Genomic DNA, 26,890 nt, shown 5'->3' on the forward strand with positions numbered 1-26,890 from the left:
CTTGTGATTTCTTGACTTTTCGATGGTGGCCCTTCTGAGAGGCCTGAGGTGCGGCATCTCATTGTGGTTTTGATTTGCGTTTCCCTGATGATTAGTGATGTTGAGCACCTTCTTGTGTTCCTTTTGGCCCAGCTTGATTTTCAGCATCTGAGAGGACTCACTAGGGGAGATTCCAGAATGTGCTGGAGTTGTACTGAAAATCCAGAGCAAGGTCAGGGCTGACGGGAGATGTGGTTGCAGCTGTGTCGCCATGTGGTTAAGGCCAGGGCTCCAGGGCTCCAGAGCGAGGCGGCGGCTGCAGCCGCGGGCCACACACGTCTCCCTCTCACCCCTCGGGCTCCCCGTCTCAGGTGTGTTTGACACGCACTATTCTGCGTAAACTTTTTAGGGGTTCAGAGATGCCAGGTTAGTTCTTAGAATATGGAGGTCCCCGTACAGAATTTTTGGAAACACCTGTGCTGAAGAGGTAGAAGAAAGAGGAAGAGGCAGGTGAAGAGTTGTTTTGATGCCTTTCGACGCTTCCCTAGTGGCCGGAGAAGATAGCACTTAGGGAGGACGAGTGCCGTGCCCTGCCTGCTGTGGAGACCCGCGGGGGAGGCCAGCACCACCGAGCGCCCAGCGCCCAGCACGTGGCGGGTGTGCAGGAGGCCGCTGGGCCTCAGTCGGCGACTCTTGCCCCCCCCACTGCTACCCTCTGTGGAGGAAGGTTGTTTTGGCTGTCAGTACCGCTGGGAGGATGGGAGATGCGGACTCGGGAGGACTGCTGGTAATGATACAAAAAGCAGTGGGAAAAGTCACATTTATATTTCTCATATGTGAAAAATTTTGGAAATTTAAAAGTGAGCCTAGAGAGTTAAGGGTAAATGTTTTCCTGTGGGAGCATATGGAACAGAGACTGGTGAGCAGGCTCTGGGTCGTGTGTCTTCTGACAGGCGCTTTGGCTGCCGTTGGTTGGCATCAGACCTTTTCTTTGGCGTGAAAACCCTTCATGAATCAAACACTGGTACGGTCTAAGAACACTTCCGGGGGGAGATTTTGACATTTTAAAAATGACGTAGATCAACAGAAATGTATGTTGCCCCTACCCCTACCCCATCCCCGCAATATGACCGTGGTCAGCTCGGCGCCTGGCGTCCTCACATTACTGCACCGTCAGACCTCCGCTTCTACAGAAAACTACGTTTTCCTCACTGTGGACACCTTAGTTCCTCCGCAGTAATGTATAATTAGAATAGCAGCAGTACTAAAATAGGTTTTTCTTAATGGGACCGTTATTCTGAAGAACAAACAAGCCCTCCTGACCACGCCCTCGGCCTGTCAGCGAGGCTGTGAGCGGGTGTAGAGTGACTTCTGTGTGTGTGAGTCTCATTCCTCCTTTGTACGATGCAGATTATGTACGTATGTGTACTTTTCCCTTTTGTTCTTTACAGCTGCAGATTTTTTCACAGATTTGGAAAATGCATTTCAGGGGAAAATTGACGCGGCTTATTTTGAGACCAGCAAGTACCTACTGGATGTTCTGAATAAGAAGTACAGCCTGCTGGACCACATGCAGGCCATGCGGCGGTACTTGCTGCTCGGTCAAGGAGACTTTATCAGGCACTTAATGGATTTGCTCAAGTAAGAAGGCTCTTGAGGGTTTTTTTTTTGTAGACGTGCAGTAGATTTCAGCATGATAAAGAGCTTTACAGTTTCTCTTTAAAAGAATAAGCGACATTAGAGGAAATGTGTTGAATTCTCACAGAACGTTGGGAAGATGAAATCCGAGGAGAGAAAATTGCCTCGTCATCAAGCCGATGTCCCTTTAGTTCTGCTTGTCCTGTGCTTTGCTCGCGGGGCTCGTGCGCTTCTTGAGCACTGGCACCGACCAGCAGGGGTATGAGGGGTGCGTGGTGTGGTCGGTTAGCTTAGCTTCAGTTTGAGAGTAGTCTGAGAAATAAAATGTAGGTTTTAAAATGGAACTTTTTCTTCCATGTTTTTAGTTTACATTATTTCTTGCTAAAAAAACCAAAAAACAAAACAACTTCATGGAGCAAATACAACTGCTCCTTCCATTTAGTTCCATGACGTTCCTCCTGGCACCGTCCCTTCTAGAAGGAAGTGTGTGTCCCTCCTTCCTGCCGTAGAGACAGGAGGGCCAGCTCTGTAGCAGACAGCCGGGCCCCGGGCAGCCGAGGGTGGGCACAGCGTGGACTCGGGCGCCTAGGACTGGACATGTGGCTTCTTGGCGCTGCCTTTGGGACACTTCAGTCATGCCTGTGTGAGTCCAGCAGTGTCTCAGGCCTTTGGTCCCCAGACTCCATGTGTGTCGGAATCCCCTCCAGGGATTGTTGGACTGGATGGCTGGGCCTGCCCGCAGAGCCCGGCTCCGTGGCTCTGGGCTGGAGCAAGGACGGTGCGTCCCTAAGAGGGTCCCGGCCGAGGGGAAGCTGCCGGCATGGGGACTGCACTTGAGAAGCTGCTTCAGCCACGGAAACTCCGTAGTTCTACCTCTAACCAGAAGGCCGTCTTCAGTACGAAAGATGATTGAGTTTTGGGGGCACACATAGCAAGCAGGCTCAGGGGTAACCTTGTTTGAGGAATTAGCTCATGAAAGAGTTGATGATCTGCTGAACATGAATTTTTGGTGGTTATACTTCCTGAAGGAGCCTTTCTGCTCTCTGTAAGGAAGGGGGTCACTGGTGACTTAGGTACTGGTCCCAGGGCAGCACCTGTGGGGAGTGGGTGGAGATGAGTTTTTAGGGGGAGATGTTCTTTCAGTGGCCCAGGGGGTGGGGGCCAACTGTGCAGGTTTGGGGTGGAGGAGAGCAGGTGTTTCGTGAACGTTTAGACGCCATGGCCGTGTTGCAGATCGCATCATTTAGCTGACTTACCCGTGTTTGCCTTATGCTGCGTTTTAATAATTAGAGTGTCTCATCCTTGATAGTAAATGAAAAATTTATTTCTTCTCAAAGGCCTGTTTCAAGTTTCCGGTTTTAAAAGGGGAATGTCATCAGTCTCTAGCTTGCCTCAGATTTATTTGAGCGACACTGACGTTGTTGGTCCTTTTTCACCCTGTGCACACCTGGGGCGGATCTCGGAAACGTTAGCTTCATATTTAGGAACGCAGATGTCAGTTTCATATTTAGGAATGCAGACGTCAGTAACCCTTAAGTGTTTGCTGGTAATACAGTAGTTTTTAGCCTTTAGAATCATGGTGTCCACACAGCCAATTGTTTTGATTTAGTCTAGTCCTTTCTGCCCATTGGATCTGTACAGGAAGTTACAGTAGTTCATGCTACTGTAGGCCAGGCTTAAGTTTGAAAACTGTATTTTTTAACATGCGTGGCTCACTTAAGGATTTTCAATTTTAAGCTGAATCAAAATTAATTTTAAAGAAGTGTTTTGCTCCCCCAAATACTTGATGAAATCTTATTTATAGTTAATTCTGTAGCATTCAGATTTCGTAGTCATTTTGTTACCGTTGTATCGGTTCCATTTGTCCTGTTAGGTTTTGTCATTTGAACTCTATAATCTGAAGTTTTCAGGAAGCGCATTGAGAATCCAAGTAACATCCTCTTTTACTTTTACAAAACTCTGTTAAGACCAGAGCTTGTCCGTCCGGCTACGACTTTGTACCAGCACAACCTGACTGGAATTCTTGAAACAGCTGTCAGAGCCACCAACGCCCAGTTTGACAGCCCTGAGGCCCTCAGAAGACTGGATGTGAGGCTGCTGGAGGTACCGCAGCTCTGGTCCCAGCCGGGGCTCCTCGCTGGCGCCCTCCGTGTGGCCTGAGGCCCCGCTGCTCCGCTCGGCTCTCCTCTCTTCTCTTCCCTTCCCTTCTCTTCTCTTCTCTTCTCTTCTCTTCTCTTCTCTTCTCTTCTCTTCTCTTCTCTTCTCTTCTCTTCTCTTCTCTTCTCTTCTCTTTTCTCTTCTCTTCTCTTCTCTTCTCTTCTCTGCTCTTCTCTGCTCTGCTCTGCTCTTCTCTGCTCTTCTCTGCTCTGCTGTCTCTTCTCTTCTCTTCTCTTCTCTTCTCTTCTCTTCTCTTCTCTTCTCTTCTCTTTTTTCTTCTCTCTGCTCTTCTCTGCTCTGCTTTTTCTTCTCTTCTCTTCTCCGCTCTCTGCTCTTCTCTGCTCTCCTCTCTTCTCTGCTCTCCTCTCTTCTCTTCTCTTCGCTGCTCCACGCTGCTCTGCTCTGGTGGGGGGGAGCTGGCCACCGTGCGTCGGAATCCCTGTCCGGAGGCCTGGCGTGGTGTGGCCTCAGACGGGTCCCTGCACCTCAGTGTGTTCTCCTGACAGAGGGCCACCAGGGCTGCGGGCAGGGGACATGCAGCTCTGTCCTGGGGCCTGGCCACGTGGATGCTTAGTCACCACCGCTGTTGCTGCTGGTGACGATACCGGGCACAGAGGTGACAGATCGCAGTAGCATTGATCACAAACAGAGGTGTTTGGTTTTAGTTGGGAGAAGATGGCCTCTTAGGGGAGTGAGCATTTCATAAGCATGATCCACGTTTGCTCACTTATGATGAAGGACCATTAGCAGAGCCTGTGGGTTTTTAAAACGTGTTTACCTTCATGGATTAGGAACACAAAAGGCGGTGGGTTTTTGTCATTTAAGAAAATGCTGATGAATGTTAAAACTGATTTTACAATATTCATTAAAACATGCTCTTTATTCCAGAATATTTGCAGGGCACCTCGTATGTGCCTGTCTGTCTAGATGCTGAGGGTACAGGAGTGGAAAAAAGATGCCCTCCTCTGCTCTCAGGCAGCTCACACTCAGAACTGCTGAGTGGTTTTTAAAAATTGGGCTTTATTTTAATGCCTTTCCCTTGAGGACTCGACAGCTTCACAGTGGTGGGAAGCCCTGCAGTTGTGTGTTTGTTTTTGCTCTCAGGTCTCTCCAGGTGACACCGGCTGGGACGTCTTCAGCCTGGATTACCACGTCGATGGGCCCATTGCAACCGTAAGATCCCGCTGGGTGCCGTCATAGCTGTTTGGGTGGCTGCACGTCCCTGTTGCTTCAGAGTCGGTTTCTCTCTAGAGCTCCGCGTGAAGTGCTTGCTCGCATCCCCAGTGCATCCATTGAATAAATGCTCGAGCCAGAGTCGTGTGTGTGTGCGTGTGCATGTGTGTGTGCACCAGTCACTAATGAGTGCTGAAGTGCTGGATTATTTTAAGAATTCTTAATATCATTTGTTCTTATCATAGGTTTCAGCAAGTACTTAACAAATGGGTTATTCATTTTGTTCCATTATTCTTAGACTGTAGTGACTAATTTAGGATAATTTGAAGGGAACTATATTTTAGTGGTGTTGTATTTTTACTACTTGGATAAAATTTGATATTTAGTATCCATTTGAGCTGATGAGAAAATAGCTGCCCAGTTGTTCACGGCGCTCTTCCACTGTGTTTAAAGAAAAGTTCTATTTCCTTGAATGGTTCCCAGGTCATAAAGGATTGACCAGCATAGCTCTCTTGTGTGTCTGCAATTAAAATGCCCTCTTTAGGGCTCAGTTTTTTTCTTTATTCAGACTTGAGTGGACTCTCCTTGACCAAGGTGTCTCTTTGAACTTACCTCAGTCATTTTCGTATCTGAAATATTGAAGAAGGACATGCATTTCTTCTAATTCTTGGGAAAAGATTTTGTTAAGAAGTAGTGTAATTTGGCTCTACAGTGTCTCCCTAGCGGTCTCTGCAGAGTTGGCTGTCCATGGCTGTCCTTCCTCTGCAGGGGTGATGTGGGCCCATCTCCTGCTGGAGAGCCTGCACCGAAGCCGGGCTCTCCTGCATTCCCTCTGGGCTGACAGCTTTACTCTGGCAGGGGGCTCTGTCTGTCTCCTGTGAGGCGGTAGCTACTGGGGCAGGCTTTTCACATGTAAACTCCCATTGTTTAAATTTTACCAGATCAAAGCTACTACATTTTCAATATACAGCTGTGCTCAAACTTAATTTTTGGTCATATTCAAATTAGTTTTTTCTCCTTTGATGTATGTCATAAATAGTTTTAAGTAATTATAATGTACAAAACAGGATATTTTAATAAATTATTTATGTTAGAAACTTTCATATTATCTACCTTGTTAATATTGCATATATTACATATTATTTTTTCGTAGTATAAATGATACCACAGTGAGGGCAGCTACATCGATTATTTCACAGAATGTAGGTGCCTGGAGTAATAGATACACTGAACATGCTGTATGTACCCGGTTACTTAATTATTGTATGATTTTGCACATCTTATGAGAGTATCAAAGTTATGCATTGCATATACCTTGTGCATAAGTAATTGATCATGCAATGTTATATTTTCAAGATTTTAGATTTTTAAAAGCTCTAGTAGAGTCAAGAAAATAAGTTTATATCATAGATGTATTTAAAAAGAAATTTAAGATAGATCCCTGCCTGTGGCTAATAGGTGTCAATTTCCTTGCCGACTCCAGTGGGTTGATGGTCCGACGGGAGAGGCTGGATTGGAAGGAGAAGAGGTCTTGTAATTGGTTGGTGGAGTCTGCCCAGGACTCACACAGGGAGTGGCCTCTTCCCTGTCCAGTCTTTGCCCTCCAGTCCCAGGGTCAGCATATGTCCTGGGTTGGCATGTTCTCAGTGGAGTGGCTGTACCTGTAACCATTGTATTATACAGCTGCAGGTAATCAGACTAGCGTTAGAAATTGAAATAATTTTTAACTATCACATTAAATTCTGTGCAGTTGGATACAGAAGTTACTAGAAAGATAAAAAGGGCTGTTTTATTTAAAAATTTATGGTTTTAGAATCAGATTTTAGAAGCAAATGGATTTCCTGATTTTTCCCTGTTTAATTTACCATATTAATCTCTATTTCCTTTCTATTCTCATTGAGATTGTCATTTTTTGTATAGAATTTAATTAGAATGGGTACATATCTTAGTTACATAGTTAGGTCTTCTATAACACAGCATTATTTTAGATTCTTACAAATTCTGGGAAGAAGGATTTGGAAGGACAGATGTCATTTTGACAGTGGGCAGGATAAGATCCATATATTTCTACCCTTGGTCTCCAGGCTGTTACATGAGGTGTCAGGAGCTTATTTGTTGAATGTTCCTCCGAACTTTATTCTGCAGTAAGTGATGGACTGAGGGACCACGTCCTGTGGTGCTGTTTCCCTGTGTGAATGCAATGGGATGTGAATGTCCCCCCTCGAGACAGTTCATAGTTGTAAGGAATTTCGGTCACACTGAACTTTTGTACATCAGGTCCGTTGAATGTGCTCTGACACATAAACGATCAGCGTGGTTGCTGTGTGATGACGCTTTCCTAAAGTGTGCTGTGTTGGTTGCTTACATACTACTTAGAACGTGTTAGAGTTGGTTGTGTGTTCTCTGGCTTTTTGTTTAAGGAAAAAAAAAAAAAAGACTGAGCCCTGCCCTGGGAGGACCCTCACCTCACAGGATCCTGTCAGCCTGTGTTCTGCTCTTTCCAGGTGTTCACTCGAGAGTGTATGAGCCACTACCTGAGAGTGTTTAACTTCCTTTGGAGGGCCAAGCGGATGGAGTACATCCTCACTGACATCCGGAAGGGGCACATGTGCAACGCCAAGCTCCTGAGAAATATGCCAGGTAAACCCCGGCAGAGGGCATGTCCCCGCCTGGCCCCTGGTTTCTAGCAGCTTCGCAAAAACAAAAGTGTTCTTCACGTAATTGAAAAGTGGTTTCTTGTGCTTTTGGATTTGTCTTTTGTGGAGAGGCTCATTTGTAATATGCTTATCTTGACTTCAGTGCAAATCAGGAAAAGAAACTGAGTCAAGTTAGGTTTTTTTAGACATTGAAGTTTCTTTTAGAATCATGTAGTGTTCATATATGTACTTTAATTTTTTTTAAAAAATAATCTTTAAGGAAAGAAAGCTGTTTAATAAATCACTGGCTCATTTAAAATTCACTAAGTGTTTTAATTAAAGTCTGTTTGGGAATTGCTTTAATATTGTTTTGGTTCATAAACCAGGACATGGGAAGATTTTACAATATTTTACAGTTAAAAGCTATAATAAAACTCTCATGTCATGTAGTCAAGTTCTTTTTTTTGTTTTTGTTTTTTTTGTGGTACGCGGGCCTCTCACTGTTGTGGCCTCTCCCGTTGCGGAGCACAGGCTCCGGACGCGCAGGCTCAGCGGCCGTGGCTCACGGGCCCAGTCGCTCCGCGGCATGTGGGATCTTCCCGGACCGGGGCACGAACCCGTGTCCCCTGCGTCGGCAGGCGGACTCTCAACCACTGCGCCACCAGGGAAGCCCCAAGTTCATTTTAATGTTATAAATATTGAGTGACTTGAATTATGAATAATTTTGAAATCTTTATATTGGAAGTGATTTGGTCAAAACGTTTGAGAAAGTATTTCAACAAATTATGTCTCCAGAGAAGAACCACACGGTCATACTGTTAATCCTTTGGTGAAAGCAGTTCCTAAAAGAGGAGCAGTTGTTTGCAGAAAGGCTGCATGAGCTCTGCTTGTTTACTAGGTCGAGGCTCCTCCCTGGGCAGCTCCCAGAGTTCCAGAACTGTGACACCCCAGAAGCTGGGGGCTGGTGGGTACCTGTCCACGTGGTAACACGCGGAATCACAGGTTTACTGGTGTCCAGGCTTTCTGTCTTCCTGGCGGGACTCGGCGAATGGTCGTGATGCTCTTAGGCTCCTGGCCGAGCTTCCTCCGGACTCACTTCGAGACGATTAATGGTAGGGTCCCTCTGAAGTAGCTGAGAAGGAATCAAGAGGGGGCGTTTTCTTTGAAAGCCTCTCGTGGTTGTGGACGGTAAATATGCCTTCAGCGTCCATTTTCTAGTCGATGAGGACGGAGGCGCTGGCTCCTGGCTCTGCCTCTGCCGCCCTCCCCGGAAGTCGCGCGGTCGGAAGTCACACGGGCGGTGCGCCTGCCAGGTGTCCCCTGGGCCTGCCCTCCGTCTTCCCCTGCGAGCACAGGGGTCTCATCTTCCTCAGTGTCTGATCGAGATCGTTTCAGCACAGCGCAGATATTTGTCATTGCATCACTCTTCTCCTTTCAAAATAAACAACTGTATTATTATTTTTTTTTTAATATAAATTTATTTATTTATTTTTGGCTGTGTTGGGTCTTCGTTTCTGTGCGAGGGCTTTCTCCAGTTGCGGCGAGCGGGGACCACTCCTCATTGCAGTGCGCGGGCCTCTCACTGTCACGGCCTCTTCTGTTGTGGAGCACAGGCTCCAGACGCGCAGGCTCAGTAGTTGTGGCTCACCGGCTTAGTTGCTCCGTGGCATTTGGGATCTTCCCAGACCAGGGGTCGAACCCGTGTCCCCTGCATTGGCAGGCAGATTCTCAACCACTGCGCCACCAGGGAAGCCCGACAACTGTATTATTTTTAGCTGTGGGAAATCTGAGCTCTGTAACAGATCTAAGTATTAGCTGGTTCTGATACGTTTTTCTGATTTGGATATCAGCAGTGTCTATGCGAATTGGCTTTTCTCTTATTTTGAATAGTCAGCAATGAGTTTTGTTTTCTACTTGAAGATAACTAACGCATTTATTTGATCAGTTTTCTGTGTAATTTTAACATAACTTGATCCTATTGTATCGTGTTCAGTTTCAGCTTCTTTCACTGAGCCTTTTCCCTTGTCATTAAAATTTCTTCTAAAATATTTTTAATAGCATAATATTGCCTCCTGTGGACATATCATTTTATCTTTTCTCTTCGGTTGGGCATATAGTTTCTTTGGTTTTTTTTTTTTACTATTTTTCCACTAATATAAATAATGCCATAAGCTTTGTGTAAATATATATTTATATGCCTCTGAATATTTCTTTAGAATAGGTGAATTGGAAATGGAATTGCTGGGTTAACAGATACGAATCTTAGTTTTACTTTACATTTACTAATACTTTTATTTCTTAGTATTTATATTTTAACTCTGTTGGTACATATTGTCAGATTACTTTTCAGGAAAGTTTGTACCTGAAAAGTTTGTACCAATTTAATTTACATCCCCGTAAGCACAGCTGTCACTGGTTGATAGTTGTCTGTATTGCTGTTTTCTTTCTTCTTTTTTTTTTTTTGAGTAACATTGGATATTATGTTCAAACAAACTGTCAATTTGATAGGTGAAAATGGAAGTTCATTTTATTTGTTTTGCATGAATTAAAAAAATTTTTTTGGCCACACCCCATGGCATGCGAGATCTTAGTTCTCTGACGAGGGATTGAACCCGTGCCCCCTGCAGCCGTGCCCCCTGCAGTGGAAGCGTGGAGTCCTAACCACTGGACCACCAGGGAGTTTCCCCACTGGACCACCAGGGAATTCCCTGGAAGTTCATTTTAATTCCTTTTAATGCTTTTTAAATTATCTTTGAATGTAAACACTTTCCTTTCTTCCTTTTTTTTGTCATTTGTGTTTGTTTTTTCAGGAAATTGTTTTTTTGCCCATGTTTCTGTTGGAGTGCAGCGTTCTTACCTTTAACTTATAAGGAAGTGTTTTAGTTATTAACGGCCAGGCAACTTGATGAACAGAGATCAACCAGGTAGTTAGTCTTTTTAACACAGCAGATTTAGAAATTTCCCACCAACCATAAATCTGAGGCAAAATACAGGAAGATTCCAGAAAATGCTTCTGAAAGCAGCCCGTGGAGTCCTTCACATATGCACGTGTGTGTTTGGTCATGTGCACAGTATCCATGATCATCACCCAGATATAATTTTAATAATATTCATCAAAATAAGCTGTTTGGAGTGAATAGTTACCCCTGAAAATGATTTGCTCAGAGCAAGAGAGTTTGATAATGGTATGCCAGGCCGATTAAACCCATTTTTATATATATTTGCCATTTAGCTAGATAGAAAAGATTATGGATCTGAAATGGTTTAAAGATTTTTTTCCTTTAAAAAGAAATGGAAGTTCTTTTGTTAGATTCAGTTAATCTAAAAACTGTTGCTGTTAGTGGCAACTAAATGTGTATTTCAGATAACATTTAACCAGATGAAATAGACAAATACAGAACTACAGGTAAATGAGCTTCCTGCCTCTTTCTCAGCCTTTGTGTCCTGGGGGCAGGGAGTGCATGGAGCTTCCCCTCCCCAAAGAATGGTGTTAAAATAGTCTCCGTTTTGGTCCTCGTTGGAAATAAAACTGAAGGAGGAGGAGGTAGGGAGTGGTCGGCTCCCCTGCTGGCGGGGCTTGTTTTCCTTTCTTGGTGATTAATATGATAACGATTCCTCTTACAGTTGGCCTCCTAGACTTAGTGGAGTGGGGGCTCAAAGATGAGTAGATGTTTTTCTCTTTGCAAGTTCCTTTTTGCGTCCGTCGTTTTTGTCCACGTGGGTGAGTAGGTAGTCCTCAGTGATTACGCGCCTGTGAAGTGTCTCTTCCTGTTTGCCGGACTGCTAAGTTGAGTGCTTACTGCTCTGCCCAGATTCTGGGCTGTGGCCTCGAGCTGATTCCTAGTCTTCTGCATCAGGGTCCTCGTCCGGGTCAGGGCTGGTTGGCAGCACTTGCCTTCAAGGGTTGCCAGGATGGAATCTGTGCAGCGCTCAGCCCAGTACCCCTCGGGGAGCCCCACGTGGACAGGTGTCCTCACACTTGCCTGGTAGACAGAGGACGCCAGACGGTGTCTGCAGGAGGCCCTGACCGGTGACCAGAGGTCTTGTACCCAGGAGACAGGAAAGACCCGGGATCTTACCAATGTCCTTTGACTCCATAGCCTTGAGAAATGAATCTCATGGGTAATTTGGTGAAGTCACTTTTAAATATCATCCCTTCAGCTGTAGATAAAAGTTGAAGGAGGTGATTTTGAAATGGTGAATAAATTGTTTTAGGGTATTTTTTAGAAAGAAACTTTTGTAATTTTTAACAACACTCAAGGCTATTTCCAGTGCGTCTCCAGTTGGGCAGAAGCTTCTGGGAAAGATGTCCAAACCACACGGTCAAGCCTGTGAGAGCTGCTGGTGTATTTTAAAGCCCTGAAGTCCCTCCTGCAGCCTTGAGGGGCAGTAGAGGATTACAGACAGGTCTAGCGTCTCACACCTAAGTCTCCCGGAGGGGAGATGGTCATTCTTGGTGTCTGTGTAAAGCCGTCTGCCGCCACGTTAGTCCAGCGGGAGATGTACTGTATTTATGTATTTATTGGACCTCAGGGTGAATGTTGCTTTGCTTTTGGAATTTTTAGAATTATATGGTTATTTGTGGTTCAATTATAAAAACACAAGTACTTATATTTTAAGTATGTTTTAAGTGTTATTTTCAAGGTTCTGAGTAAAGAGATTCAAGGGCTGTTTCAGGTGTAAGTTGTATTTTTTAGGAGTTAAAGGACCAAAGTATACCTTGTGAATTCAGTCTCCATATCAATTGGGTTCATAGTCGTTAGAGCCTTAACTGGGCAGTGAGCAGCTCCGAATCCGTCAGCTCAGAGCGCTTGCTCTCACGTGGGGAAGGGAAGCACTGTGGTGTTAGAGGGATTGCAGGCTTTACCGCGTGGGTTACTTTACCAGATCCCTTTTCAGGAGGCAGTGCCCTCGCGTCCCTTCACTCTCAGAGGCTTTATCTTAGGAGGAGGGTGCATTAAAGATGCTGTCCTCCGTGCTCCCTTCAGACTGGAGAACAGATAATTTTTCTAGAGTGAAAATACATTTGGTAGTACTTGAAGACTATAAAGAAAATAACACACATTTTACCATTGTTGCCAAATTTGCCTTTGGTCACGGAAACCTTTTGAAAAGGATGTGAGTGAAATAGTCAAGACATAGATTATGCAGATTGTCTCCTTAAAGTTTGAGGATCGAAATGATTCATTCAGTAAATAATGATTGGCCTACTCGGTGCTGCCCGTTCTTGGTATCCAGTGGTGGATGTGACAGAAAGGTCCCTGTGGTCAGGAAGCGTCTTGTTTCGCAGGCAAGCTGGACGTGTCAGCAGGCACTTAGAGCGCTTTGATCGTCGTTTGAAGTGGGGAAGACCAGGTGCTGTGGGAGTACGGGAGGGAGACCCCCACCAGGTGGTGTCATAGGACGGAGGGGCTCCCGGGCTGGCATCTGGAGGTGAGTGCGTTAGACGGGAAGAGTGGGGAGTGGGGGAGGGCCGGGGGCCGGCAGAAGAGCATGTTCAGAAGGGGGGCTGGGCCAGGTGCAAGGGCCTCGAGGCCCAGTGAGCCGGTGTGACTTCAGTGCAGCGAGGGCCAGGGAGGCTCCGCCCCAAGGGCTGAGCTTGGAGGCCAGCAGACCGGCCCACCACGACGGTGTGCGAGCGTTACGCAGCCCGGGGAGCCTGCAGCCTCGGGGCTGAGAGCCGTGGGGTGGGAGGTGTGGCCAGGGTGGACCCCTGGGCCTCTGCTTTCGGGCACTGCAGGAGGAGCGGGGCCGGGCTGTCAGGTCAGGCTCACCTGTGTGAGATGTTTTTAAGGGTAAATGGATCTGCAGCCCAAGACAGATCTGGGCAGGAGGAAAAGACTTCAGCTTAGGTGATAGAGGACACCCAGACTGCACAGAGCAGTGAAACCTGGAGTCAGGCTTCTTCCCCGATGTGTGGAAGATTGTCCTGGAGCCGGAGGCTGGCAAGTGGCCGCAGATGTGCTCTTGCCTCTGCACTGTCCCAGGCCCCCGGGCAGCGCTCAGCATTCTCACGTCATCCGCCGGGAGCCGGGATGAGACCTACCATTCTGCCTGCGATCTTAAACTTTCTTTGGTGGGAAAATGTCAGGCTGGGTTAGTGTAAACTGCAGACCCGTCTCACGAGGCTGGAAAACAGGCTGCCCCCGTTTGCTGTGAGTGCGGGCAGAGCCGTGCCCTCGGAAGTGGTGAGGTTGTGCTGGACGAGGCCTCAGAGACGCTGGGCTTCCGGGAAAGTTCCACCCGAGGTCTGTGATGACATGAAGAACACTAAAGAAACAGACCCTTCCACATGGGGTTTCTAGACTATTTCGTATCACAGACCGTTTCATGGAACTTTGCCACTCTACGAAGAAATCCCATCACACCGAGAAAGATCTGGAGAATCGGACTGGCACGCGCCCACGTGCCTGTGGGATGTTTGAATGTACACGGATGGCTCTCCAGGGGGACTGCCTGGCGTCGGGGGGGGGACAGCCCGCCGTTCCAGCTCTGGTTAAACCCCAGATGGAGTTGCACACTGGGGTTACTTCTCTGAGAAGCTTACCTAAACCATAATGCAGATCAATATGGCTGAAAACAGCATGTTCTTATGCCTTTTTACATTGAAAAGTCATTTTAGTTAAATAGACTTTGAGTGCTAGACTAGAAGTCTTAGCCCCTCTGATGGTTTTAGTAGGATAAGTACATCCTTCACTCTGGACTTTCAAATGAAATAGGAAGCTTATAGCTGTCTTTCAGAAGAATGTTACCATATTCATGGATTGCAGATTCCTGATGGTACGGGGGACGGCAGGCTTTGGAGCCTGTGCCGATCTTCTGAGGTGGCCGTGCTGTTTCTTCCCTGGCCGAGGAGGGCCTGTTAGACAAGCCAGAATCCCCACAAGTGTCTCTTAGTCCTCAGCTTGTAGAGAGCAGTATTTTTTCAAGTATACAGCACCACTGTTGTTTTTTTCACACCTGTTTATACGTCGCTCCGTCATTACTCTTTGAGGAAGGGACAAGAATGATTTCTCAAATAACCGCATGCAGCGACAAGTGAGTTATCCAGGTAGCTAATTGAAGGCCCTTGGAGCGGTAACAGAAATATGTCCAGTCTGACCCATATTAAAGTCATTCCCCCAATGGAGCCTTCAGGGACAGTAGTATCCCGTAATAGTCCAGCGGAGTCTCTGAACAAAAAGGAAAAGTCCAAGCAGAGAATGCTGCTCCCTGGTGACCCTCCAGCCTTTTCCTGGTTTTATAATCTCACAAAGAATAGGAGTGGAGTCTGGGCCCTGCCCACCCCCCTCCAAGTTCATGCTTCTCTCAGGTGACAAGGTCACATTCGGTACTTAAGGAAATGTCATTTTTGTCGCCAAATAGCTAGGGAACAGTAAAAGTCTCACGCACAGTAGGCAGACTGACTGACTGTAAAGAAACCATAAAATTGAGCTTATGTTTATTCAAGATATTGCATTATTGTAAAACAGAATTTCTCTACTTTTCAAATACAGTTATTTCATTTTAGGCCATTTCTTGTTAGATCCTTATATTCCGTAAAGTAATCTGTCACTGCGTGATTGGGTGGCTAAGTACGTGTTTGCATAGCACAGACATGGACTCTGGAAAGGCGGGTTCCTGCTTTAGGGGTCGAGAGTGGAAGTGAGGGAGTTTGGGGAAGACAGCTTGCAGGCGGCCAGGAGGGCGGGCTGTGCCGGTGTCCGACGGCGCTGTGCGGCTCTCTTGCAGAGTTCTCTGGGGTGCTGCACCACTGCCACATCCTGGCTTCCGAGATGGTCCATTTCATCCATCAGATGCAGTATTACATTACATTTGAGGTACGTTCGAATCAGCCCTCGATTCTGGTTGAGATCATCTTGTCTCAGGCCGTCGTGCTGTGCTTTGTAGAAGGTGCTGCGCCAGCGTGGCGCCAGCGCCTCCCTCAGGCTCTCGTCATTTCCAGGTGCTTGAGTGCTCTTGGGATGAACTTTGGAACAAAGTGCAGCAGGCCCAGGACCTGGACCACATCATCGCCGCGCACGAGGCCTTCCTGGACACCGTCATCTCCCGCTGTCTGCTGGACGCCGACTCCAGGGTAAGACGAGAACAGACGGTCACCCAGTCCTTCCCTTGGGCTCGTCCCCTGGAGCGGCCACAGCCCTGGTAGCCGGGACAGTCTTGCTGTTAGTGTGATGTTTCCCCTCAGGGTTGGAGCAGTAGTGCTCAGGTGAGAACGTGCCTTGAACTGGGCATGAAAGGGTGAAGACTGGTGGCGCCCATCCACCTCCTGGGGTGGCAGCGATGTCCTCGCGTGCTGCTCAGGGGGGAGTCGTCCTGAGGGATGGCAGTGCGAGAACAAGCATTCAGAGCCCATCCCTCAGTTCAGGGGGTATGGGCGGAGGCCAGGCCTTCCGGAGCCTCTGGCGGCAGAGTCAGGACAGGCTGTCTGAATAAACCCCTGCTTGTTTGCTGACACTCCTTCCTGTAGGCCCTGCTGAAAGTTGCATGTTCCATGTGGCAAGTGTTCCCGGAGCTTAGATTTTATTCAGAGATCTGGGAAAATAAGGAACACTTTGCTTTCACTTGAGACAAATGTGAAGTAGGAAGCAAAATTTCAAGTACGTTTTTGACGTTAAATGTGCGACTTTAAAGACGTTTCAGGATTGCAGAGGGCTGCTTCCCACTAAACCTCCACCCGCTGCAGGGGTCCTTCTGTGGGAACACGCTGTTTCGTCAGATTTCTTTTTTAGTAGACGCTTCAGTAGATATTTGCCAGAAGCGTGTGTGCGTTTGCACTCCCAGCAGCAGGTGCGTGAGAGTCCGTTTTCCTGCAGCCTCGCCAACAGAACATGTTGTCATACTTTTAAATTTTTGCCAGTGTGATAGATAGATGAGAAATTGTATCTTAGTGCTGTTTTTTATCATTTTTTATAACATTTTTATTGGAGTATAATTGCTTTACAATGGTATGTTAGTTTCTGCTGTATAACAAAGTGAATCAGCTATACTTGTCTGATTTTTTAGGTATATCTGGTTAGCCATCCATGGCTGGGAAAACAGGTATTTTGATATGCCAGATTTCATTATTAGAGAATTATTGATCATGTGTGCTTCTTTATAGATGCTTCAGATCAAAGATGCTTCTATATAGAATGTTCATAAATATATTGGAACAGTGGCACAGGAGTAATTTAAAATACTTGGAGCGTAAGGAGAACTTAGGAAGCGCACACCTCAGGGCTTTCAGCCTCGATCACTGCGCCTCGTCTGTATCAGGCTGGCGCTGTGGGCAGGTCCTCTCAGGGGTCTGCCTGCTGACACGCTCATGTTCAGTCCGGGTAGATGAGTGTCCAGGGCCCGACCTGATGGGCTGCGGGCGTTCGCTGCCACCGTGTCCTTGTCCTCACTCGCACAGTGCGGGGCACTGCGGGCAGGTGGACCTAAGGCTCCGTCCTGCTTCTCAGCTTTTGACCCCGGCATTCCCGTGTTTTGAAAGAGCACGACACCCCTCTCTTCCCTACATTTGTGAGAATTAAATTGTGTGCTGCTCGTAAGCCGTCACCATAGTGCCTGGGACATGTGAGTTGCTAGTGTTTTTTTTGTGTGTGTGTGTGTGTGGTACGCGGGCTTCTCACTGCTGTGACCTCTCCCGTTGCGGAGCACAGGCTCCAGACGCACAGGCTCAGCGGCCACGGCTCACGGGCCCAGCTGCTCTGTGGCATGTGGGATCTTCCTGGACCGGGGCACGAACCCGTGTCCCCGGCATCGGCAGGCGGGCTCTCAACCACTGCGCCACCAGGGAAGCCCGCTAGTGTTTTTAAACAATTAAAAGTCATCTTGTGTGTGTGTGTTTTGCAGGGAGATTTACGATCGTTAGATCTAATGCTTTTTAGAAAACATGTGAAGGGCTGAGGGTTGTCCCCAGGCTGGCGAATCAGGAGCACATGCACCTGCCAGTGGCGGTGTCTCTGCCCGTTTGCATATGTGGAAGTTCCATTGTAAACAGCGAGAGGCCACGCTGCTCACTGCTAAAGATGTCTACGGGGATGAACAGAATCCAAGCGAGAAAATATTTTTGCCTGTAACGTAATTTTCTCATGATAGTAAATGTTTACGTGTGAGTTGGTCCTGGCTAAATTCATGGAAGGAGTCGTTTGCTGAAGACCTTAATGATCTTTTCTGAAATGGTCCGTCTGCTGAGGGTTTTACTTTTAATTTGATGGTTTATTTAAAGTAATCACTAGAGGGATTTTTGTTTTTTAAGAAACCCAATATATAAAACAAATTAAGGCAGTCTGTTATTGACATAAATTAAATGTATTTTTCTTACGTCACTTAGTAAGAAAAACAAGGCTGTTTGATACACGTAATTTTGAAGTTGGAGGTTGTGACAGGTGTGTGTATACATTTTTGTAATTTCTGTTTGTGCAATTCTTGAGAAAAATCCTGAGTCACACTGTAAATTGTCGCAAACCGGTGTCAGCACAGAAGGCGCTGTCGTCGTCGCCCTGTCTGAACAGATTGCTGACGACAGAAGCACATATTGCACTCTTAGCTCGGAGTAAACAGCAGTAAGTCACCCCAGCTCCAAAAATAGTAAATTTTTATTTGACTACAATAAAGAAACAAACTAGAAGAAATAAATCCTTGTTAAAAAGTCGTCTCCAGTTTTTGTTTTGATTTTGTGTTATGGCTGAGGCCCCACCAGGAACAGGCAGCTCTGAGCCGAGCGCACTGCTTGCTGTCCACGGAAGACCCCGTGGGTGTTACCTTTCAGCCCCCTGCCCCTTCCCCTCCGCCGGCGCTGGTGTTGTGGTGCTCGCCGTACAGCCTTGGGTTAGGGTTAGGATGTGTATGGTGCGTGGATATCGTTTGGTGTACATACAAGACTGTGTGCTGTGGTCTCCTCCTTTCCGTGCCACACTAGAGAAAGAATGCATGACCTGCGGTAGGTGTGTGCCCTGAGGCACCCTGTGAATTAGGGAGACGCACTGTCGCCCTTGGTTTAAAACCATCCTGTCATTCCTGGTGTAAAGCGTGACACCTTTTTCTAAAAAACCTTGCAGGATCTGTTTTTTATACTTTTTAAAGAATTTCCTCTCTCATATTCTCCATGTCTGGTTTTGGTATGTGCCGCCAAAAAAAAAAAGTGTTTTCCCATCCCTTTCTAATCCTCGAGCAGTCCCACTGTGGATGCAGCTACGTGCTCCACACTTCGGAGTTGGGCAGCACCTTGGGTTGCCAGGTCTCGGTGAGGATGGGAGGTGATTCTGCCGAGAGCCTGGGCTCTGACTGCTTGCTGTTGCTATGGTGATTCAGAGCTCACGTATTTGCCAGGACCGGGGGTTCAGTCAGTGTCTGCTGATGCATGAATGAACAGCTAAAGAGCGCCTTGAGAATTTCACTAAGTGTCAATATTTTATTTGAAAAACTTAGTAATAAGCGTGTTGGGGGCTCTGTTCATGAAAAGAAAAAACTTGTCCTCTCTCCCCAGGCACTTTTAAACCAGCTGAGGGCCGTGTTTGATCAGATCATCGAGCTTCAGAACACTCAAGATGCCATCTACAGAGCCGCCCTGGAGGAGCTGCAGAGGCGCCTGCAGTTCGAGGAGAAGAAGCAGCAGCGTGGAGCCGAGGTGTGGTTCTGGTGCTGGCGGGCTCATCCGCTTCGACAGTGAGCTGGTGCCGCAGCGATTACCAGCGCGGCAGACTCTGCCGCTGGAACGTCGCTGAGGCTGTGGTCGTAGCCGCGTCCGGCTGGGGCCCTGAGCGGCTCTGGACTCTTTTACAGGGAGCGGGCACCATCACTGTCCTCAGCTTTAAAAATCAGTGAAGGCAGAGTTCGCGGGAAGCTCTGGCCTCTTGCCAGCGTTCCTCAGTTAAGTGTCGAGACGTTCGTCTGCATCGGTGTCTCCGCTGGGTGGTGCCCGACTCTGCATTGCTCTCATCTGGAGCTGGTGGGCACATGTACACCCGTGGGAACCGGATTTGCGCACGTCGGCTATTTTCAGTCACCTTACTGAGCAGTTCATGTCCTTCATGACCTTGAAGTACAAAGATTTATTGAATGAGTTTGAGTCTTTATGGGATTTCTTGTATTGGATATAATCTGTAGTCTTTCACTTTTTCAAGATGCTTATCCTTGGGGTGGTGACAGACAGATTGTTCAGTTGATGCAGTTGGATTCGGTTTATTTTTGAGTATTCCCTTACAGCCTGTGTTAGAGGATCGTTAACTTGGAAGGGACACAGCGCATCGTGTACGTGTCGAGCCTTCAGGGTGTTCTAGAGATGGGTGTACTGCTCACTTTGTTTGCATGGCCGGGAGCAGGGGTTTGTGGCTGAAGTGTCAGAGTTGGCGACCCCCAGCCCCCGGGGCCTCCCGGCCGGGCCCGCCCAGGAAGCCTGCGCACCAGGCGGACTGAAGGTCACGACCCCGTCACCAGCTTTGTGCCTTTGCTGACTTGACCTCTCTGAGACCAGTTCTCCTGGTTTGTAGAATGGGAGTGATAATAAACAAACAGACTCCTCTGGAGCTCCTTATTTTCATGTGCTGGTGTATGTCAGCTGTCAAGTGTCCAGTAAATCCAGCCATGGCCGTGGTTTCTCAAACTGCCCACTTGCCCAGAGCTCTGCCCTTCTGGGGAATCGCTGAGCTTTGAGTCTGTGCTCTGGGGGCGCCCAGGCTCACTCTCCAGACTGTTGCCCATCAGCGCCTCGGAGCAGACCTGCCTGATAAGGCAGGTTATTCAGCGTGTTTGTTCAGATGTGCTCGGGATACGCGGGAGAGGCGAGAGCTGCGAGTGTACCCGAGGAATGGTTAACGTTCGCGAGGCAGGGTGATCTGCGCGCTGTCATCAGACCTGAGGCCCCCGCAGGCTGGAGAGGCTGTGCAGGACGGCTCGGAGGGCCCAGGGTGCCTGGTCGGGGGCCTCTGCCCGCCCCTGCCGCAGCGTTCCGCACTGCTGCTGCTGGGCAAGGGCTCCCGGGCGCCTCTTCCTCCTTCAGTCCCAGCCCTCAGTTTTCTGCTTTCTTCCCACTTCTCAAAACCGTGTGTGATAATATGTCCAATTCAAATTTAGGGCTAAAGGCCTTTTGTTTCTTCTTTTTTCTGTCTCACAATTGGAAATCTTGTTTTCTAGCAGGAGCTCACCCAGCTCTTTGTTCTCTGACTCCACCTGCCCCACACACACCTGTACACACCTGTACACACCACTGTCTCAGAACAGGCATCCTGACCCTCCCCCCACAGTGCAGCAGCCGTGCGATTTCCCAGCCACGTGTCCGCTCCTGCAAGGTGACCTCCCTGAAATAGCTATTCCCGTAAGGTTTTGCCACCAGCTCAGTACCCAGTTAGATTAATTGGTTTCATTTTTGCTTTTAATTATTAGGGATAGCTTTTATTTATAAAACAAAATTGAATTTAACTATGTAAAGTCGTTACCTGGCTGCAAGTACAAGACAAAGTGTTTGGACGCAGCCGCTGTGCTGCTGACGTGAGCGTGCATGTCAGCCCAGCTGTGACGTGTATACCGCATCGTGACACTGCATCATGCTGTCCACTTAGAATTCGTGCGCTTTTTTATATGTATGTACTACAGTAAAATAGAATATTTAAGAATTGTGTTCGAAAAGACAAAAGGTGGTAGGGGAAGAAGAGATAGAAAGTAATATAAGTTTAGTAATTACTTCATCTTTTAAAACCCAGCATCAAGAGATATTTTTTAAAGCTCATGAAGTAAGTAAAACAGGTATATATATATATTAAAAGATACAGACATGAAAACAATGTCTTCTAAAATCAGGCAGCAAGAAGGGGGCACTCATCATTCACGCTCAGGCTGGTTAATGCTGTCTGAAGAAATAGAGCACAGGGACGGCCCGCTTTGTGAAGCTGTCCTTTGAAAGGCAGCCACTGAACAGGCTTAGAGCCTCCTGGTTATCAGAAGCAGCACAGACCATGTGGTAAAAGGTGGCCACCGTCAGGGAGACCGGAAAGCGTCTCGCTGGTGAGATGACCGTGAGACCAGACGTGTCTGTCCCGTCAGCAGAGGCAGCGGGGCTAAGCCCACCGCATGCAAGGAGAGGCCTCTGGGTAACCTCTGGGCTGGGGCTGCCCTCTGGACCTGTCGCCTGCTCGCCCACGGCTGAGGGCTCGTCTGGGCAGACCTGCTTGGTCGGGAGGTTCTGGGACAGAAGAGACAGGACAGAGTGGAAAGGACGGACGACGCACTGGGCACTGAAGTTGTCCAGAGGGAAGCAGCTTGCCGTCGAGGGCACAAGACAGTAGAGAGGACAGGGCCAGCTTGTGATGGAAGATGGGGTTGCGGTGAGGTCCCGCCACGGAGGGAGGGCCGGAGGGGCGCTAGAGGTGACCTGTGTCTCTCAGGCCACGGAGCCCCAGGACGCGATTCTGAAAATGCGCAACCCTCATGCCGACGGGAATAAACGGGGAGAGAGTCACCCAGACGCCCACTGAAGCCGCTGGGGAAGCAGCTGGGGAAGCAGTGAAACCCGGAGGCAGCCGGGCAGCAGGAGGAGGGCCCCGGTGAGATGAGGGTGAGCGTGGACGGAGGGCGTCCCCGGCCCAGGGGGAGCAGAACAAGCCGGGCACCGCCCGGGAGGCCATGGGGGGAAGACAGACACACCGAGGTGGTGAGGGAGTGCCGCCTGCTGTCTGGCTCAGACCCGTGAAGTCAGCCTGCGCACGGGAGGGAGATGAAGGGCTTTCTCTGGACAGAGGACAAATTCTAGGCAGAACAGTGGCTCAGCAAGGAGCAAAGTTGCTTATCAGCAGCTCTGCCACCGGAAAGGGAGCGGCCGGACCTCCGGCGTGGAGAGCGCTATGCTCCTGCGCCAGTTCAGTCACAGGGAGGGAAGTGTCCAGAGCCTGCTTGGGAAGCTCTGTGAAGTTGACACCAGATGCGAGAATCTTTATACCAGACCTAGGTTGTACATGTTGATGGAAAAAGTCTTACAGAAAATTCAGTGGAGACATTTAACAGAATATTGAGAGAATAATTCACCCAGACTGGGGTTTATTTAAGGAATGCAGGGGTTCAAGAGATCTCTTCATGTAATTTACCATGTTAATTGATAGGAAATGATCCTGTGATAATTCCTGCGTGTGCTGGCTGGAAAGCAGCTAGTCAGCTTCACCGGTGATTGAGAACAGTCTTTACATGCATCACGGCTAAGGGAAATGGTGAGAACCGTTCCCGTTCAAGTCAGGAGTTAATGCAACGTGTGAGGGTGCCAGTGCTTTGAACCGTCGGGTTCAGTTTACAGACACGTAAAGTATCTGCCCTGAAATACGTACAAAATGACAGACAGACACAAGGCTGTTTATTACAGCGTTGTTTCTAATAGCAGAAGACTGGTGAGCTGTGACAAATCACCTGAATTGTTGGATGTAACACTGTGGCCGATGAACATCGTTAAGAACAGTGAGGGAGTTCTACGTGTACTCATGTGTATTGATGTAAAATACTTCCGAGGTATGTTATTAATTGAAAAAAGTAAGCTAGAGAGCAGTTTGGCATCAGAAAACGATCATGGACGTTTCCAGCGGCACAGAGGGGTGGAAGCCAGCGCCCCACCACTAACACGCACCTCAGCCCCGCCCCTCCAGCGTCTTCCATCCAGAGTCTAACCCGTCTGCTTCCCTCTGACTCTCAGGGCCAGTGGGGGGTGACGGCCGCAGAAGAAGAGCAGGAGAACCAGAGGGTCCGGGAGTTCCAGGAGTCGATACCAAGGCTGTGCTCGCAGCTGCGCATACTGACGCATTTCTACCAGGTGCGTGTCCAGCGAGTGGGTGCCGCCCACATCACACTGCTCTCCTCCCGTAACTGACGCTTGATGCCAGATGACGGAAGGGGCGTCGTTCCAGCCAGTCCAGCCTCTGCCGCTGGGTGGGAGTCTTGCCCTCGGTGCTGTCCGACCTCTGGTGGCCCTTCCTTCCCGTGGCTGCTCTGGTGGGCGCGGCTCTGCGGCCCCCTCCTCTGCGGACAGGCGGGGAGCGTGCGGGGAGCGTGCGGGACGGGCCTCAGGCTGCTGGGCCGCGGAGGCCACACGCTCTGCTTTGTCTCTTTTGAGGGTTTGTTTTCTGATTTCATGTTTCTCAAGGTGATGTTAGTGCTGGAAATAGAGGTGAAAAGATTTTACGAAGAGTTCTTCCACTCAGTTCTGGTAACTAATTAGACAAATCAGGCGTTGAACCCCAGACCTTGAAAAATTATGTTTCTGTGCCATGTATTCATTGGTTCAGAATTCTAACTGAAACGTCACGACCCTGTTCCCTAGGCATCTAGTTTGCTTCCCAAGGTCCTCATACTTTTTAGTTCTGAATTTCTCTTCTGCATAACTAAGGGGTAAGTTTGTCCCTTTTGTAAGTGGCCTCACTTTGGCATTGGCCTCCTGTTACCTTTTTGTTGAAAACACGTTTCATAAATGGTGGTAATGACTGGTTTATGTCCAATGCAAAAATATCTGTCGGGCAGGTGTTTTGATGCTGAAGCGCTGTCTTGACCCAGGTCCTGCACGTGGTGTGGGTTCATAATTCTCAGAAGCGGGCGCCTCATGGTTGCGTTCGTGCTGTTAATTAAGATAGTTGCCCAGCTGCAGAGGAGCTCAGTAACTGAACATGTGTCCAGGTGCTGATTTCCAGAAGGACAGTGGTGGTTACACGTTTTCCCGGTAGAGTTACTCCAGTTTTTAAAAAGTAACCTTAACGTAACCCCAGCGTTACTTAACAGTTTTACAGCCTTGATCTTTGTAAATCACTACCGTTCAGACTTCTTTTCTTGAGCACGTAAGTCCTTTGCTGTCTTCTTTGTGTCGGTGGCTGAAACACTATAGAGTCTTAACGGCCATCCGTGCTTTGCTGCTTGTGAGCGGCCCTGGGCCCAGCCCCGCGGGAAGGCATGTCCTCACGTGTCCAGGTGGAGGCGTCCTTCGTCGGCATGTTTCAGTTTCACGCTCGCGAGAAGCCCTGGTGGTGCTTTGAGCAGCGTGGTTCCTTAGGGACTTTCTCCCAAGTCCTCCTTACCCAGAGAGACGGTGACGCGCGCACACGCACGCAGGCAGTGTGTTCGCTCAGTGTAAAGTGACTAGTGTCGCATACACGCGTCCGCACGCGTCCCAGCTCCCAGAAGCTCCACCAGAAGCAAGGGTGGGGGGCAGTGTCCACCTCGAGAGTTCGGGAAGGATGGACAAGGGTGTGTCGGTGACCTTTTCTCTGCCGATCAGAGCTTTCCCGAGCGCTTCCCCTGAGCGGTGACGGTCAGCTGACGTGAGACGGGCGGGGGGGTTGGCAGAGATGGGAGGTGTCCTCAGTGACTCAGCCCGGACAGAAGCACTTGGGAATTCTGTTCTGTTAAAGTTGAGTGAACGTCTCTCGCACCCTGCCGTCATCTTTGCAAACCCCCCAATGAGGAGGTGATGTGGCCGCACTGCCCGCCCTCGGGGGCAGCCGCAGCCCGACACCCCCAGAGGCACCGGGGCCCCGAGCCATGGTTTACATCACGTGTCTGTTCTTGGTGTTCTCAATTTGTCCTCCCATCAGGGCTGTATGATTAAAAATACTCTTTCATAACTCATGTGAAAGATGAAAAGTGTCACACTGAAGTTATCTATTCAAAATTTTAAAAATTGGATGTTTTCCCACCAGTTGCTTTGCTGTTTTGCTCATTCTTGTAGAACTTAAGGGCAGAAAGGAAAAAGCTGTTGATTAGTTCTTTTCCATGAAATTACTGTTGTGAATTTGCATTTGTGGAAATGGGCATCTCTTCCCCGTGGGGCTGCCCTTGACTGGGTGAACTCTGGTCCCGGGGACAACCGCTAGGGTGGGTGCTGGTGGAAATAACCCCGGAGGGGGTTAAAGGCGGGGCGGTTGTGTGGGCCGCTCCTTCCTGGACCTGAGATGGGCGTGTGTCCCCTGCGTCTCTCCAGGGCATCGTGCAGCAGTTCCTGGTGTTGCTGACGACCAGCCCCGATGAGAGCCTGCGCTTCCTGAGCTTCAGGCTGGATTTCAACGAGCATTACCGCGCCCGGGAGCCGCGGCTCCGCGTGTCCCTGGGCGCCAGGGGCCGGCGCAGCTCCCACACGTGAGGCCCCGGCCCTGCCTCAGGGCGGCAGGTACCGCTGGAGGCGTCGTCATGGAAACGCTCACGCATCGCATCCTCGGGGACCGCCTGCTGCCCTCGATCCTGGCAACCTCGACAGCCTGGCGTCGGGCGGCGGCAGAGTCGTGCTTTCCTACGTTGGAGTTGAATATATTTGTAATATCACTACGTTAAATAGGCTGGCTTGCACTATTCAAATTTATTTTTCAAAGTCTTCATATTTAAAAGATACCACACTTTGTTGAGGCTTTTAAGCTCTCCGTGATATAATTCATATTTGTCACTTTTTGAAAAAAACCACAGTTTCTTTTAGAGAAAATTAGGGTGATGGATATTCATCAGTTAGGATGGTAACATCGTTGCTGTTTTCTTGGCATCCTCTTCAGAGGCAATTTTTGTTAATGTCATCAAATTACATCGAAACCAAATGTCCCTACTAAAGAAATATAGAGAGCATTTTATTTTGGTTTTTAGTGTTGTAAAATATTAACCTCTGTAAGGACCTTTCTATCAGTGCATTTACACGTGTTCTTTTTTTCTCTTCCTTCAAAGTTTACATTTTTATATTTCATTTACTCTCAGATAACTTGGAAAATAGTGTAGAAAAAGAGCAGGAGTGGTGTAGAACAAAACATCCTTAAGCCTAGATTTCTTGAACCATCAGCTGAATCAACATGTAAATATGGATGACTAAGAAAGGTAATGAAGTATTTTATTTTCAAGATTCTGAGAAGCATTGGAAAGAAATTGTCTTGAACAATGAAGATTTCCTTTTTCCTTGCCTATTTTTTCATTGTAAATATTTATATACTACTGCCCAGATGCTGGGGGGACATTTTTTGTAAAAATGTCATATCGAGTCGCATAAATCTGCCTTTATCATGTTGCGTAAGTGAAAACTTAGAAAATTAAAAGCGATTATCTTTCCGATGTGCTGGTTCTTTCCTGATTGTCTATGAAGAGACATAGTTCACTTGCCAGGTTCGGGGGCTGGGGGTTGGCAGAGTTCGTGCTTCAGTATATGAATTATTGAATCAGTGAAACCGAGAAATCAGACCGTGTGCAACTTCCGGTGCAGATCCAGAGGGAACGCCCCCCTTGCCGCTTGCGTGATGCATCCTTTCAGTTTTTACCCACGTCCGATTCCTTTGGGTGCAGAGTCCCTGTAGAAGAAAAGGGGCATCAGGGGTGCTGGCTGTGCAGAG

At 48.2% G+C, this 26,890-nt stretch overlaps 1 protein-coding gene across 7 annotated transcripts in view; it reads left to right on the top strand.

Annotated features, from left to right (window-relative positions):
• Nucleotides 1-26,615, top strand: part of TUBGCP3 (tubulin gamma complex component 3) — a 61,187-nt gene extending 34,572 nt beyond the window's left edge. For 4 of the 7 annotated variants that reach the window (XM_089899342.1, XM_089899345.1, XM_022576728.3 and 1 more), the window contains 9 exons: nt 1,431-1,620; nt 3,585-3,720; nt 4,879-4,947; nt 7,452-7,587; nt 15,315-15,403; nt 15,529-15,660; nt 19,060-19,200; nt 23,242-23,358; nt 25,513-26,615. In XM_089899342.1, coding sequence (XP_089755468.1) covers nt 1,431-1,620; nt 3,585-3,720; nt 4,879-4,947; nt 7,452-7,587; nt 15,315-15,403; nt 15,529-15,660; nt 19,060-19,200; nt 23,242-23,358; nt 25,513-25,671 — 1,169 coding nt within the window. In that variant the 3' untranslated portion in view covers nt 25,672-26,615. The other 3 variants (XM_022576729.3, XM_089899344.1, XM_089899346.1) reach the window with 3 other exon arrangements.
• Nucleotides 26,616-26,890: the final 275 nt, after the last annotated feature.

Source organism: Delphinapterus leucas, chromosome 18, assembly GCF_059928025.1.
Source record: "Delphinapterus leucas isolate spDelLeu-1000000601 "Yukka" chromosome 18, BTC_Dleu_Yukka2, whole genome shotgun sequence".
NCBI classification, from domain to species: Eukaryota; Metazoa; Chordata; class Mammalia; order Artiodactyla; family Monodontidae; genus Delphinapterus; species Delphinapterus leucas.